Source organism: Propithecus coquereli, unplaced genomic scaffold, assembly GCF_000956105.1.
Source record: "Propithecus coquereli isolate 6110/MARCELLA unplaced genomic scaffold, Pcoq_1.0 Scaffold12, whole genome shotgun sequence".
Taxonomy (NCBI): domain Eukaryota; kingdom Metazoa; phylum Chordata; class Mammalia; order Primates; family Indriidae; genus Propithecus; species Propithecus coquereli.
In genome coordinates, this window is record NW_012136080.1 from 10,560,974 (window position 1) to 10,575,410 (window position 14,437).

The window sequence follows — 14,437 nt, forward strand, 5'->3', positions numbered from 1 at the left end:
TCCACTCCGCACTGCATTTGGCAAACCCACTGCCAAGAATGCCGTGCCATTTCTCTCTGCCAGCTGTGGTCTATGGCCCACAATGGCCCCAGCAGCCCAGCCCCCTTCTGCACTGCTGGTCCAGGTGCAGGCCTCACAGAGGTCTCCTGGTCTTCTCTGGGTGTCCCTCTGAGCCCACCCAGTCCTCTCTCAGCATGGTGGCTTCCCAAAGCTAGCTCTGGTGACAGTCACGTCACACTCTGGTACAGAGACAAAGCTTCCACAGACTTCTCACTCTGGCATTCAAAGCCTCCCCATGAGTTGACGCTAGCTCATCCCCTTCCCTCGATCACACACTGAGGCTCTGTTGAGGCACCAAATTTCCCCCTTCTTTAAACACGTCCTACACTTTCCTTCCTCCCTTTGCCTGTGCTGTTCCTTCCTGTTAGAAATGATGCCCCCTCGCCCACACCCAGTCCCCCTCCCTATCTCACCTGTGAAAAGTGTCCTCATTTTTAGACCAGGGCTCTCGGTGGTAATGGCCTCTCCGTGAAGCCTTTCCAGGTGGTAATGCGCACACGCTCTGCCGCGCAACGCACTGGGCGCTTAAATGCATTACCCCACTTCGATATTAGACCCGTCTTCCAGCTAGGAGGCCAAGGTGCCTGGGTGCAAACCCAAGGCTATCTGACCCCAGTGTCATACTCTTAAATGACCTGGCTATGCTAAGTGCCTCTTGGACAGGCTTTTCAACCTCAACACTGCTGACATTTTGGGCCAGTTAATTCTTTGTTGTGGGGGCCATTCTGTGCATGTGGGATGTTTAGAAGCATCCCTGACCTCTGCCCACCAGATGCCAGTAACACCATTCCCCCTTCCCCAATTTATGACAACTAAAAGCATCTGGAGACATTGCCAAATGTCCCCATGGGGAGTGGGGCGATATCAGTCCCAGCTGAGAAACACTGGTCTAGCTGGAAGCATGGTCACCGCTGCAGCATCACATTCTGCCCAATGTTGAAGTTACCTGACTACCATTAAAAAAAAAAATCTTCTCATGTGCAATTTGAGTCAATACCTTTGTACAATGCACAGCAGTGCTCAAATGTGGAGTACTCAAATAGAATGCATCGAACCTTCCTGGGAAGTTTGTTAAAAATACATCTCCCTGGGCCCTACACTCAGTAGATCTGGAGATGGGCCCAGATGTGGCACCCAAGGCCTCCCCACAAGCTGCTGATAGCTCACCCCCTCCCTTGATCACACACTGAGGCTCCGTAGACCAGATTTCCCCTTCCTTAATCATGTCCTATGCTTTCCTCCTTTCCTTTGCTCATGCTGTTTTTTCCTTCTAGAAATGACATCCCCTGCCCCACACCCAGGCTCCCTCCCTAGCTCACCCATGGGAGATTCCCAATGCACAGACACCTGGGAAACCAATTCTAGTCATACTTCTAGAATAGCACTATCCAAAAACTTTTTGTGATGATGGAAATACTCTATATCTGCACTGCCTAACCTGTAGCCATTAGCAACATGGGCAACTGAACTGGTGAAAGGATGCTGGTGCAAGTGAGGAAGTGACCTTGTGATTAACTAATTTAAATGTAAATAGCCACATGTGGCTACAGCACCAGAGAGCACAGGTCCAGATCAGCCTCGCCCTACAAAGAGGAGGCCCCATGCTGTACGCAGCAGTCCAGGGAAGTCTGGGCTGGCGACAGGGCAAGTGCTCACCCACTGTACTAAGTGGACAGATGGCTTCTCCTGCCCATCTTTCACTCACGCGTCAGAAGAAAAGGATACTCCCTTCTTTGCTTTTCTCCTGGACGTTCTCCATACCAGGCAGAGCTGACGCCACACGTCGAAAAAGCTGGAGAGATGAGGAGATGCAGTGTGAGCCCCACTCTGGCCTTCCCCTCGCCCGCTCCTGACCTGGGGCTTTCCTCGCCGGTCTGCCCGCTGGCTGTGCCCTTGAGGGCAGGGGCTGCACCCACATTCTCTCCCTATCCCCCGCGCCTCTTCCAGTGGCCCCGGCAGGTCTCAGTATATGTTTGTGGAAGGAAGAAGCAAAGCTGGAGCCTCTCACCCAAGCAGGCTGGCCACAGAGTCACCAGACGGAGCATGGGTCATGCAGTGACTGCAGGGACCTCCTCTGGTGCAGAAACGATCTGATCCCCTGGAGAGAGGCTCATAGGCAGGCTTCTGTCCATGGCCCTCGTGGGGACAAGGCATGGGGAACCGACTTTCAACCTGCCCTTGAGACTAATGACTCTCCTCAGGGAGCCCCGCCAGTCCGTCAGCTGGACACTGGGAGCCAGGGCCACACAGTCACAGTGGCGAGGCTCCTCTGAGAACGTGGGGGACATGAGAGTGTGAGCATGATGCTGTGGGTCTGTTTGGGTGTGTGTGTGTGTGTGTGTGTGTGAGTGTGACATGTATATTTTGTGCAGGGGTACGTGTGTGCGGGATATGTGGTGTGTGCGTTTTGTCTGCAGGGGTGTGTGCAGAATGTGTGAGTGTTGTAAGTGGCGTGTGTGTGGGTGCACGTATATCCTGTAAGCATATGGAGGAACGTGTGTGTGAGTATGGCATGTGTGGATGTGAACGTGTGGTCTCCGTGTGCGGTTTGTGTAAGTGTGGGGGGAATGTGTGTGTGGCGTGTGTATGCATACATGTGCGTTTTCTATGTGTGTGTGTATGTTGGAAAAATTGTGTATGTGTGTGTGTTGTGTGTGTGTATGTGTGTGTGTGTTGGGACAGAGGTGGGCAGTGGGGGGACAGGAGGTGAGTGGCAGGTGGGGTCATGGCAGAGACGAAATATTGGAGGTGACAGTATAAGGCAGAAGAAGTACAAGGCACAGAAGACTCTGAACTGCTATAGTCTGAATGCTGGTGTCTCCCCAAAATTCATACGTTGAAACCTAATCCCTAATGCAACAGTATTAAAAAGGTAGGGGTTTAGGAGGTGATTAAGTCACAATGGCAGTGCCTTCATGAATGGGATTGGTGCCCCTATAAAAGAGGCCTGAGGGAGCGTGTTGGCCCCTTCTACCATGTGAGGACACAGTGAGAAGGCACCACCCATGAGGAACAGGCCCTCACCAGGCATGGAATCTGCTGGCACCTCGATCTCGGACTTCCCAGCTTCCAGAACAGTGAGCAACAAACTCCTGTAGTCTACAAGTTTCCCAGTCTGCGGTAATTCGTTACAGCAGCCTGAACGGACTGATAACACAAACTCTCCCCGTTCTCCCCACAAATACCAATTGCAGGAAGCCGGTGGGCTCTGGGCTTATACCCTCCACTACCGGAGCTCTCTGAGGACAGGGTGAGTCTTATTCACAGCTCACCCAAAAGCCCAGCCATACCCAAGCTTCCAGGCTGGTGACAGGGCTAAAGGCAGCGAGGGGGAAGTTGCCATGGCCCAGCAGGGTGTGGGATCCTCGTGGGCGGGTGGAGATGGGTGGGGGCGTGGAGGGCCCAGGTCATCCCTCCTGAGGTCTCCTTCATAGCTTACCCCAGGCGGCCCTGGTCTACCTGTCTGACTGCCAGCATGGTCACAGCCTCTGCCAATGGCCAAACTGCCACTCAGAAGGATGCTCTTGGGGTTAGGCATGAGTCTGGGTGAGCAAATATGATCACAATTAAGAGTCCAGGAGTCTGCACTGCACGGAGACTCCTTCTCTGAACCATGTGGGGTTTGAATGGAACACATTGAACTCCTGCTCAAACCAGTGCCTGGGTTCCAGAGCATTCTGGGAGCGGGAAGCAGCATTTGCCTGACCCTGACTGCTGGGGCAGACAGACCTGCCCTATAGACCACTTGGTGCTGCCCTCTGCTCCCCCACTTCCCAAGACTTTCCATCAGGGCCCCCAAAGAGCAGTGGCCCCGCCTCCCCTGCATGCCTCCAGGGAGCACGGGAGGAGGGTGACAGCTTCAGCCTCACACCACAGGGGCTGAGACGGGGCTGGGAGTGCAGGGAGCCGTGCCCAGGGCACTCCAGGCGGGGCAGGGTGGGGTGAGGGCACTGAGCCCTGGAACTCTGGGACTCCTGGTGTCGCCGCAGTGTCCCTCCCACTCCATCGCTCCCCACTGCTCTGCCACTTCGCTGTCCCCACTGCTACCAGCACTATGCATGGGACCAAACCATCCCTGCACCCAGAAGGCCAGCAGCTGCATGGGCAGCTGATCGAGTGTTCCCCCAACGCTGGGGTGGCAGGGCACAGTGACCACCCCAAGCCAAGTCATGCTCCCCATTCAGCATTCCCTCCCCACACCACGGGCACCCTGCTGTCACACCTTTGCTCACTGTCACCCCTGCTTGGAATGCCCTCCCTCCTCACCACCTCTTCAAGTCCTCCTCATCCTCAACGGCAGAAGTTCCTAATCTCGTGAGCCAAGGACCCCTCTGGCAGCCTGGTGAAGCCTACGGACTCCTTTGCAGTGTGTAAAATCAATCGCACAGGATTATAAAGAAAACCATTTAGTACTGAAATAAACTAAAAAATCTGAAGATACGAATTTGTGACATAGCAGCATCTGTGCTTCTTTATGAACCTATTAAACAGCAAGAACTAGCTGTTTAATAACTAGTCTAATAACTATGGTGGTACTGAAGTAGTGATACATGCAAAGTTCGAGACATCCGCGGCCCTGGGAGGTGGTAAGAAAGCATCTGTGCTCTCTGTGGGTGAGAAAGCCAGAGGTATGGCCAACGTTACTGCGTTGTGTTGCCTAGGTCATCACTTGAAGGAATGTTTTCCAGCCGCTCTGCTGACCTGCTGAATCGCATCCCTGGACTACGTGGGGACCAGGGAGAGCATCCCTGCTCCGAGGCTCAGCCCTCATTTCGCCTCCTCGCCCTCCCGTGAGCTCCAGCCACACCACGGTGGGCTCTTTTCTCCAAGCCTGCGTTGCCCACCATGGCCCTCAGCACTTGCCAGGTACAAGACATGAACCCCAAATGCTGATCAGACTGAATTTCCTGCACCCCTCATCCAAAGCAAGGGAACCACTGCTTCCCTCAGCCCCTAGAAGCCGGTGGCTGGGCACTCTGCCAGCCTGCTCCAAGGCCTTGAGAGGTTGCTGCCGTGCTAGCTAGTGACTGACAATCTCCCGATGCCCTGTAGGGAGTGCTCCCTCCCCTCCACAAGCTCCTTCAGCTCTGAAGTTAGCTGGCTCCCCAGTGCTCTGGTTGGCTGTTCCGGCTCCTCAGGGCAAGGCAGGAGCCTGGAGCTGACCACACCCAGAGCCCAGCGAGGGCCTCCCCAGCACCAGGTGTGTCCTCACCTGCTTCACGTTGTAGCCAGTCTTCGCGCTGGTCTCGATGAACATGACACTCAGCTCTTTGGCGCGCTGCTCCCCTTCCTCGATGGTTATCTGCCTGGAGATGGGGGAAGAGGGAAAGTCACTGGCGCAGAGGAACAGCCCCTGGCACAGGTGGAGGGAGTGACCTGAGCTGAGGGACCTGCCCAGCAGGGCAGAGGGAGCCAGGCCCTTGGTCAGCCATGAAGACAGGGTCTGATCCCAGGGGTCCCTCCCAGGTTGCCAACCACAGTCTCCAGGAATAAGGGCACCAGGACACAGCAGGACACTCGTCCCTTCCTCCACTCTTCCACAGGGTCTTCTCAGCTTCGGAGCAGGCCCTGGGGCAGGCCTGGGGTGGGGCTGTCCCAAACCTGCCTTTCCCAGTGGTCACTACCACCAGGGCCTTCATTTGTGAAGAGCTTTGAGCCACACAGTGCCTCTCTGGGTGGTGTGTCACTCCCATTTCCAAATGAGGACACGAAGGTTAAAAGTGACTCCCCGAAGGCCGCAAAGCTACTTAGCAAAGGAGCTAGAATTTGAGCCCAGTTTTTCTTACTTCAAGTACAGGACTCTAGTAAAGCAAGCTCTAATTCAGATTATTCCTTAGGTGGTCTGGGGACGTTGCAGGAAGGCCAGCCTGCTGGCTGGAGTCCATGACCTGCTGCTTTAACTGCCCAAGTTGGGGTCACGTGACATGAATGGACAAATGCATGTAAATGGTGCCCAGGTTGGTCCTGTGCACTAGAGGGCAGCTGTGGAGAGGCCTCTTCAGAGAAAGCTTCATGCTAGACACAGCCACAAACCAGGCTGAGCAGGCTGGGGACACAGGTTTGTGGTCTGTAGGGATTCTGCACACTCACAGCTGGGGCCCAGGGCATTCACGCCCCCATTCACACCAGTGCAGGCACTTCACAGGGGCAGAGACACAAAGCACAGCAGAAGCTACTGGGGCCCAGAGGACTGCTGTGTCTGGGGCTATGCTGTGGCCATGGCAGGGCCCCAGACCACCCACTGCTGGGCCAGGCCAGGCACACAGGGCTCCGTGCAGACGGCATACCGAGCAATACCTCGCCTCTGTCTGCTGGTGAGAGACAGGGCTTCACTGATGAGACACCCACGGGCGGGGGGTCTACCAGGTGTTTCCAAAGGTCCTGGTGTCTCAAGGGAATTTTCCTGGATGCACGGGGACAGGTCTGATGCACAGACGCACCACCCATGCATCCTACAACTCCCTGTCCAGGCGCAGTCAGAGAGGAGTGCAGGGTGGGCCCCTGAACCTCTGCCGCTCGCACCCACCTCTTGTCAGCCAGGTCCGTCTTGTTGCCCACCAGCATGATGATAACGTCACTGCCCCGCTCTGTCCTGACGTCATCAATCCACTTAGAGGTCTGCTGGAAGGAGTTGAGATCTGGAGGCAGAACGTGGGGATAAACTGGGGGTGAGGGCCAGCCCCCAGCAGGAGAAGGGAAGGGGAGGCGTGAGCCACCTAAGCGTGTGCCCTCAGACACTCGGGACAGGTGTAAAGTCCACACAGGCCAGCTGGGCTGGGGCCACCCAAAAGGAGCCAGGCCCTGCCCCACAGCCCTGGAGAGCCCCAGCACTGCTCAGCTGCCCTTTGTGGGAGAGGAGTGACCCCATCTGGAAGGTCACCAAGTCCTAACTTGCTACATGGAAGAGTGGCTTTGGGGGCCTGCCTGGAAGTCAGACCTGGCTGGGGCTCAGAGCAGAGAGTGAGAAGTGAGTGCACAGGACTCGGCTGAGCTTAGAAGCAGAGAGGGGTAGGGAGAGACACAGCAGTCCCCAGGGAAGGAGGCGCCCTACAGAGTGGCCCCCCCACCAAGGGGGGCTCAGGGGAGCCTGGGAGGCCAGAGGGATCTGAAGAGAGAGGAGGGAAAGTTGGCTCTGGGGCTAGAGTCAGGGGAGCCAGGAGCACTCGCAAATCCAGGAGAGGCAAGGCCGTTTCTGGGCAGCCTCACCTCCCTCATAAGGCAGGTCTTACAGAGAGGAGCAGTCGTGGGGTGATGCCACCGCTCAGCAGCAGGCACACCCAAGGGGAGGGGAGGCAGCCTGCCCTGGGAAGCCTCAGTTTCCCGAAGCCCTGTCGCCCTTCAGATGGGCATCAGGCTGTGTGAGCCCAGCTCCCACCTGCACTCAGGTGTGGAGGGAGCTGTGGTCAGGGAGGGTGTGAACAGAGGGGCAGGCAGAGCCGGGGGCACAGGCTGGACAGTTGGGGCATGGCTGTGGATTGTACACAGCGTGTCCACCCACCTCAGGGCTGACCACAGCCCGAGGGCTTACCAGGTGCGTTCCATTATAGCAGCCTGCGAAGCCTGGGCTCTGCATCAGCCCCCACCCCACGCCTGGCCCTGTGAGCCCCATAAGCTGTACGGTCCTGTTAGAAACACCTGCTCTGGCCAGAGAACCACAGTGTGTGAGAAGCGCTTCCAGACCCCCTCAGCCTCCCCTCCCAGAGAGCCCTGCACAGCTGCCAGGTCACATTGGCCCAGGGACCAGTGTCTTCTCCCATGGTCATACACACACATATAGAAGTTGCTCTGTAGGGGTCTTTCTGGCAGCCAGGGCGATGGAGGGTACAGAGGGACTGGAACAGGGCTTTGTGAGCATCTGCTCACCCCACATACCAGCCTCTGCTCTGGGCAGGACGAACCCCGCCCTGTACACCCCTGCCTGTTGTAGGGGATGGGGGACAGTGGAAAACACACTGGTGTTCAGAGGCAACTAACCACCCTACCCCGATTGTCCTGCATTCAGGGGACAATGACACTTGTGTGCATATTGTCCATACACACAGGCCTGGCTGGGGTCCCATCCAGGCCCTGGAGCCCCTGCAAGCCACCCTGCCTCAGGCACAGACCCTCACTCACTTGTGATGTCATACACCACCACAGCCACCGTGGAGTCCCGGATATAGCTGGGGATCAGGCTGCGGAATCTCTCCTGGCCGGCTGTGTCCCAAAGCTGCAGTCGCACCTGTTGTGGGGAGGGCAGGATCGTGGGCAGAGGGGTCAGTGAGGTCCTCCTGATGGGGTGGGGTGGGGGACAGGCTCTGCCATGCAAGGTCAGCATGGGCTCTCCGTGGTGCCCAGCTAAGGGTCCCAGGGGATAAGCCCAAAGGCGCCCTCCCTGCCCTCCCAGTTCTAAAATTGGGTGCTCACCGTACGGTCCTCCAAGTACATGGTTTTCGACAAGAAGTCAATCCCAATGGTTGCCTGTTAGAGAAAAGCCCAGAATGGTCAAAACTGAAAGATCTTGTGTGGAGGGCAAAGGCCCAGTGACCCCAGGCGGTGGCATAACCAGCAAGAGGGGGACACCCATGTCAGGTCTAGTGTGCCCCACTCTGTCCTCCCCGCCCTCCGCCCACCTCTCAGGGGCCTCTCAGAGGAGGGAGCATGAGCTGAGGAAGGACGAGGGCAGCTTTCTTAGGGAGAGCTACTCTTTAGAGACAAAAAGTGCTTTGGTAACAGGTGAGAGGGCAGTGGTGAGGAGGCATCCCCAGGAACAAGGCCACTGCCAATTAGTGCCCATCTCCCAGCCCTACCCCCTGGTGGGGGCTCCATGCTTTATTTCCTTCACAGCTTCCCCTATGGCTCCCAGAGCTTCTCCCCTACGCCCCAGGAGCACGGGCCTGGGTTCAGCACTGGCCCAGGGAGGGTGGTAAGGGGCAGACAACAGCATGGCTTCCCTCAGACAGGGGCATCACAGACCACTCAGGGCAGCCTCTCACTGGGAAGACCCACTGGCTCTTCTCTCCCCAAGCCAACATGCTGGGAGCCAACCATCACCGACCCCCTGCCACACCTGTCCCTCTTCTGTCCTGGCACCGGGGAGAGGCAGCTAGCCTTGTGGCCAGATGGCCAGGACCTGCCACTCACTTGCTACATGGCCTTGGGCAGGCCACCCAACCTCTGTGGGCCTCATCTGCACTCAGTGCCTGTGAGTCGGGATGAATGGCTCAAGGGCGCTCCCTATCCCCTTTCTGCCACAGTGAAAGAGACAGTGTTCATCCCTTTCACCATCTGAAGACACAGCAAGAAGGTGCCATCTTTGAAGCAAAATAAGCCCTCACTAGACACTGAATCTGCTGGCACCTTGATCCTGGAATTCTCAGCTTTCAGAATAGTATGCAACAAATTTCCCTTGTTTATAAATTACCCAGTCTAAGGAATTTTGTTATAGCAGCCAAAATGGACTAAGACATGCATCTTAACAAAGTCTAAACATGGTAAGTACTCACCCACTGAAAAATGTTAGCTGCCAATAATTTAATTGCCTATTAACATTCAACACTATTCAGAAGAAGGTAACAGAATCCAAGCATCTCTTCAACTTACTGTGTCTACTACACAATAAAAAGGACAAGGAATGTGAAGAAGCAGGAAATTCAAGCCATAATTAGAGAAAAAACTCAACAGAAACAGATCCTTACATGATCCAAATGGTGAATTGGCAAACAAGGACTTTAAAACAACTCTCATAAATATGTTTAAAAAATGTATATTATGGGTGACTTTCAAGAGATATACTTAAACTCTAAAACAAAAAGGGAATCTTAACACTAAAAACTATAATATCTAAATAAAAATGCACTGAATTTAAATAACAACAGCTAGGACACTGCAGAGGAAAGATCAGTGAACTTGAAAACAGGCCAAAAGAAACTATTTAAACTAAAGCACCAAGAGAAAAAGAATACAATAAAAACAAACAGGGACTCAAGCACTTCTAGGACAGTGAGCTGATATACATGCAATTCGAGTCTCAGAGGAGAATAGAAATAGACTAAAGCAATAACATTTTTGGAAAAATAGTGGCCAAATATTTTCCCAATTTAATTATAAATATCAACTCACAGTTCCAAGAAGATCAATAAACCTAAAACAGGATAAATACAAGGAAAACCACATCTAGACATGTGATATTCAAATTGCTAAAAACCAAAAATAAAGAGAAAATCTTAACAGCAGCCAGAAAACAGAAAGACATATTACATACAAGGGAACAATGATAAAAATTATGGTTGATTCTCATCAGAAACAATGGGGGACAGAGATAAGGGAACAACATCTCTAAGCTGCTTAAGAAACAAAACAAAACACATACGAAAAACACCGTGAGCCTAGAATTCTATAGCCAGTGAAAGTTTCCTTGAAACATAAAGGCAAAACAAAAATATTCTCAGATAAGAGAAAGCCACATAATATGCCACTGGTAGGTCCTCATTATAAGAAATGTTTTAAGCTAAAGGGAAATTTTATACACAGAAATTTGAATCTTTAAGGAAGGAATACAAGAGCACCAGAAATGGTAAATCTACAGGGAAATATAAAAACACGCTACTTGTCCTTGACTGTTTCCTACCACAGTAATAATGATCATCACAGTAATGATGACTAAACATGTAAGTACTTACCATTTAGCAGCTATTGTATTAAGTGCTTGAAATGCATTCTTTAATTTAATCCAGATAACAAATCCATGCTATGAGTTAGGCTCTTTTGTATTCTACCTCACTTCTAAGAAAACAGAGTATAAAAGAAGTTACTTGTCTCCTCGTTAGCATAGTGGTGAATAAACACAAAAAGAAAAAGAAAAGAAGCTACTTGCCCAGTGTTAACAGCTAAAAGTGGCAGTCAAGACTTCGAGGCGTTTGCAACGTTGTCTACATGTGTCCAGCCTTATGCCCATGTGCCTCCAGGCTCTCAGTATTGGCTTTTTCTCCTAGTTAAAGTGAGCCTCTTCCTGGGGGCCCTCTTGGCCCTGGTCTTTTCTTCCCAGATGATGCTCTCTCAGCCATCTCCTTTCTCTTCTACATCTCAATCTCTCATGCTCTACTCACTCTTTCCTTTCATCCAAGAAACATTCTCAAGATTCTCAGATATTTGGGAAGAAAAATCCCTGCCTGTCACTAGGTTGCTCTCTAGCCATCTGCCAATCTCTCAACTCTCCTCAACGGGCATGCTTCTTGGAAAAGGACCCCAAGCCCACTGTCTCCACTTCCTCTCCTCCTAGCCACTGCTTAACTAGGGCAGTCTGGTTTCTGTCCCTCCTCCCACTACAGCTGCTCTTGCTAAGGTCATCATACTCACCGCATCACCAAGTTGTAAGGAAACCATATAGACCAGAGTCCACCTGACACACCTGACCCTGCTGATCATTACTCTGCTTTGACACTTTTCTCCTTTGTTTCTCATGACTCTGCTTGTGTCTGGCTTTCCTTGTCTCTCTAAAGGCTGTAACTTCTTGGTCCCTTGTGGTATCCTCTTCCTTTCTCTGTCCCTAAAATGTTGGTATTTCCTACTGTTTTGTTTCAGGGGGACCTCATTTACTCTCACAGCTTCAAATATGATACACTGATGGCTTCCCAATATATACCAGGGGCCTTACCTCAGATCCATGTGTCCAACTGCTTACTGGACATCTCATCTAATTATCTTCTAGACATCTCACTGAACATAGTATGTCCCCAAAAGGAGCTAATTATCTCCCTCCAAACCTGCTTCTTCTATTTTCCCTATCTTAATGAATGGCACCTCCACCACCCTAGCTGCCTCTGGGAGCCTGGAGCCCTCCTGAGCTGCTCCTCTTCAATTGCTTTCTTGTCTGCTCCACCACAGTTCATGAATCCTGAACTGGTTACTTGGCCTCCTAAGTGTTTTCACCAGTCCCCTTCATCTCCATCCCCACCACCACTGCCCTAGTTTAGACCTTGAACCTCTTTTACCTGAATCACCTCAACAGCTTCCTGATGGGCCCTCTGCCCGCAGGCTCTCTCTCTCTGTATGAAAAGTTAACTTTTCATACAGCAGCCAGTGTCTCCTTAGTCCCTTTTCTGCTGCTGTAACAGAATACCACAGACTGGGTAATTTACAAAGTAACACTTATTTCTCACAGTTCTGGAGGCTGGGAAGTCCAAGAGCATGGCGCTGACATCTGGTGAGGGCCTTTGTGCTGTGTCATCCCATGGCGGGAGGTGGAAGGCAAGCACGCGAGACAAAGAGAAAAAGGGGGATGAACTCCTGCGATAAATAACATACTCCTGTGACAACAGCATTAATCCATTCATGAAAGTGAAGCCCTCATGACCTAGTCACCTTTTAAAAGTCCCACCTCTTAATACTGTCACAATGGTAATTAAAGTTCAACATGAGTTTTGGCAGGAACATTCAAACCATAGGACAGGCTTATTTTTCTGAAATATAAATATGATCATATCACTCTCTACTGCCTCTAGGAAACAGTCCACATGCTTCAGCTTGGGCTACAAAGCTGTTCAGGGCATGCCCCTGGCTTTCTGTGGACTCATTTCCCCCTTTCCCAGCTTCCACTTTATACTTTAGTAATAATACTCTGTTTGGAAATCTCCATACACAAATCGCTTTGTGTTTCTGGGCCTTTTCTAATGCTGTTCCCTTCCCTGGAATATTCTTCCACATGGTTAACACTATGACAGACGTAAAGGCCTGAAAAAGGGCAAAATGTAATACAAGTTGTCTCCTTAACGTCCCCCTTTTTGGGAATTAAAACCTGCATTCCTACCTGAGGCCAGTAATCAGAGGGGCAGGGGAGTGTTATCTGTTCTTTGTTTTCTAGTATCTTAAACCACAGGAGATGGCTCAATAGAATTATCCAGACAAAGATCACGAGATCATCTTCACCTGAGATGCTATAGTTAAACAGCAATAGCCCAAAGCTGAAAACCCCCTTTAAAACCCTGTATTTCTGCTTAAAGTGGGGGACGATGGCTCTTTGAGAGTCTGTCATCTTCCTCATTTGCCAGTAAATTAATAAGCTTCTCTTTCCTTTTCCTCAAACCACTTATTCTCGTTCTTCGTTTGGCCTCAGGCCAAGTACCAAACTTTCAGTAACAATACTTCCTTAGAATTTAATCTCCTCCAGAAAACATTTTCTGAGCCCTCAGGTTGGTCCTGGCACCCCTCATTTAACACTTTCTCTACTGAATTGGAAAGATCCATACTGGTCCATCTCTCCCACTGGCCAATGATTCTCAATCTGTAGCCTGCAGGTCACTTGCATCAGAATTGTACCAGGAGCTTGCTAAACATGTTGATTCCTGAGCCCCACTCACACAGATGGAATCGCAATCTCAGGTGTCAATATGGGAATCAGAATTCCAGAGAAGCCCTCAGATAACTCATTTGTGTATAAAGTTTGCAAACAACTGCCTTGTGTTGTAATCAGAGTCTGGGGAGGCTATGGTGTCAAGAAGTGGCAGATTCCCTGCACAGGGTGAGGGACAGAGGGAGATGCCTGTGCCTGAGAAGGTCTATTCACAGATGAGGAAACCAAGGTCACACAGTGGGTGGGGCACAGCCAGGATTTGCACCTATGCTTCCCTAACTGCAGAGTCTCTGCTCTTGACTATTCAGCTGTTCTCCCTCTACTTCCTGAAATCCCTTCATTTCTGATGCTGTCACTGTGCCTTGAAGCTGTCACTGAGTTTGCCTGGGGTCACGTCCTATCTGGCTCCTTACTGTCAGAATCTTATGGTCATTAGCCATAATAGCTCAACAGAGCCCACTTAAGAGGAAGTTCATTTGCATTTCAGCGTTAAAAAAAATCAGCTCTCTGAGGACAGAATAGAAACAAGAACATTTAAGAGGGCTTTGGCTGGGCCTCGGTTACGAAACATTTCTAGCTGCCCGGCATCATCTATTTTCCCAGAAACAAGGCACAAGCAGCTGGCCCCAGACTACTGCCAGCCGGAGCCCATCTCTCCCAGAAAGGTCAAACTGCAGGGAGAAGGTAGTCATGCTGTTCCCTGGCAGCTCCTTCGTGGCAAACAATGTAAATAATTAATACTCATTCATTAATTCATTCTCGAGTCCCTACTATGTGCTGAACACAATAAGCCCTGGTCCCTGTCCATAAGGGGCTTCCAACCTTGTGGAGAAGCTAAGACATGCACACAGAACTACCATCCCTGGCAGACGGAAAGGACTAGTGCAGTTAGAGCACTAGGGGTGGGGCACCTGCAGCCTCAAAGCCACATGTGGCCTTCTAGGTCCTTAAGTACGGCCTTTTGATGGAATCCAAATTTTACAGAACAAATCCTTTTATTTTTATTAATAAGTTTTTGTTCATCTTATATATTTTTATTTTATTTTT

General features: G+C 51.5%; 1 protein-coding gene across 2 annotated transcripts in view; it reads right to left on the minus strand.

The window, feature by feature from the left end:
• RAB6B (RAB6B, member RAS oncogene family) overlaps positions 1-14,437 on the minus strand; it is a 58,700-nt gene that overhangs the window by 1,894 nt on the left and 42,369 nt on the right. Inside the window, exons 3-7 of one of the 2 annotated variants that reach the window (XM_012663512.1) lie at positions 8,467-8,520; positions 8,176-8,281; positions 6,587-6,698; positions 5,273-5,366; positions 1,786-1,852 (exon numbers count right to left, since the gene is read on the minus strand). In XM_012663512.1, coding sequence (XP_012518966.1) covers positions 1,786-1,852; positions 5,273-5,366; positions 6,587-6,698; positions 8,176-8,281; positions 8,467-8,520 — 433 coding nt within the window. The remainder of the gene's footprint in view (positions 1-1,785; positions 1,853-5,272; positions 5,367-6,586; positions 6,699-8,175; positions 8,282-8,466; positions 8,521-14,437) is intronic. The other variant, XM_012663519.1, reaches the window with a different exon arrangement.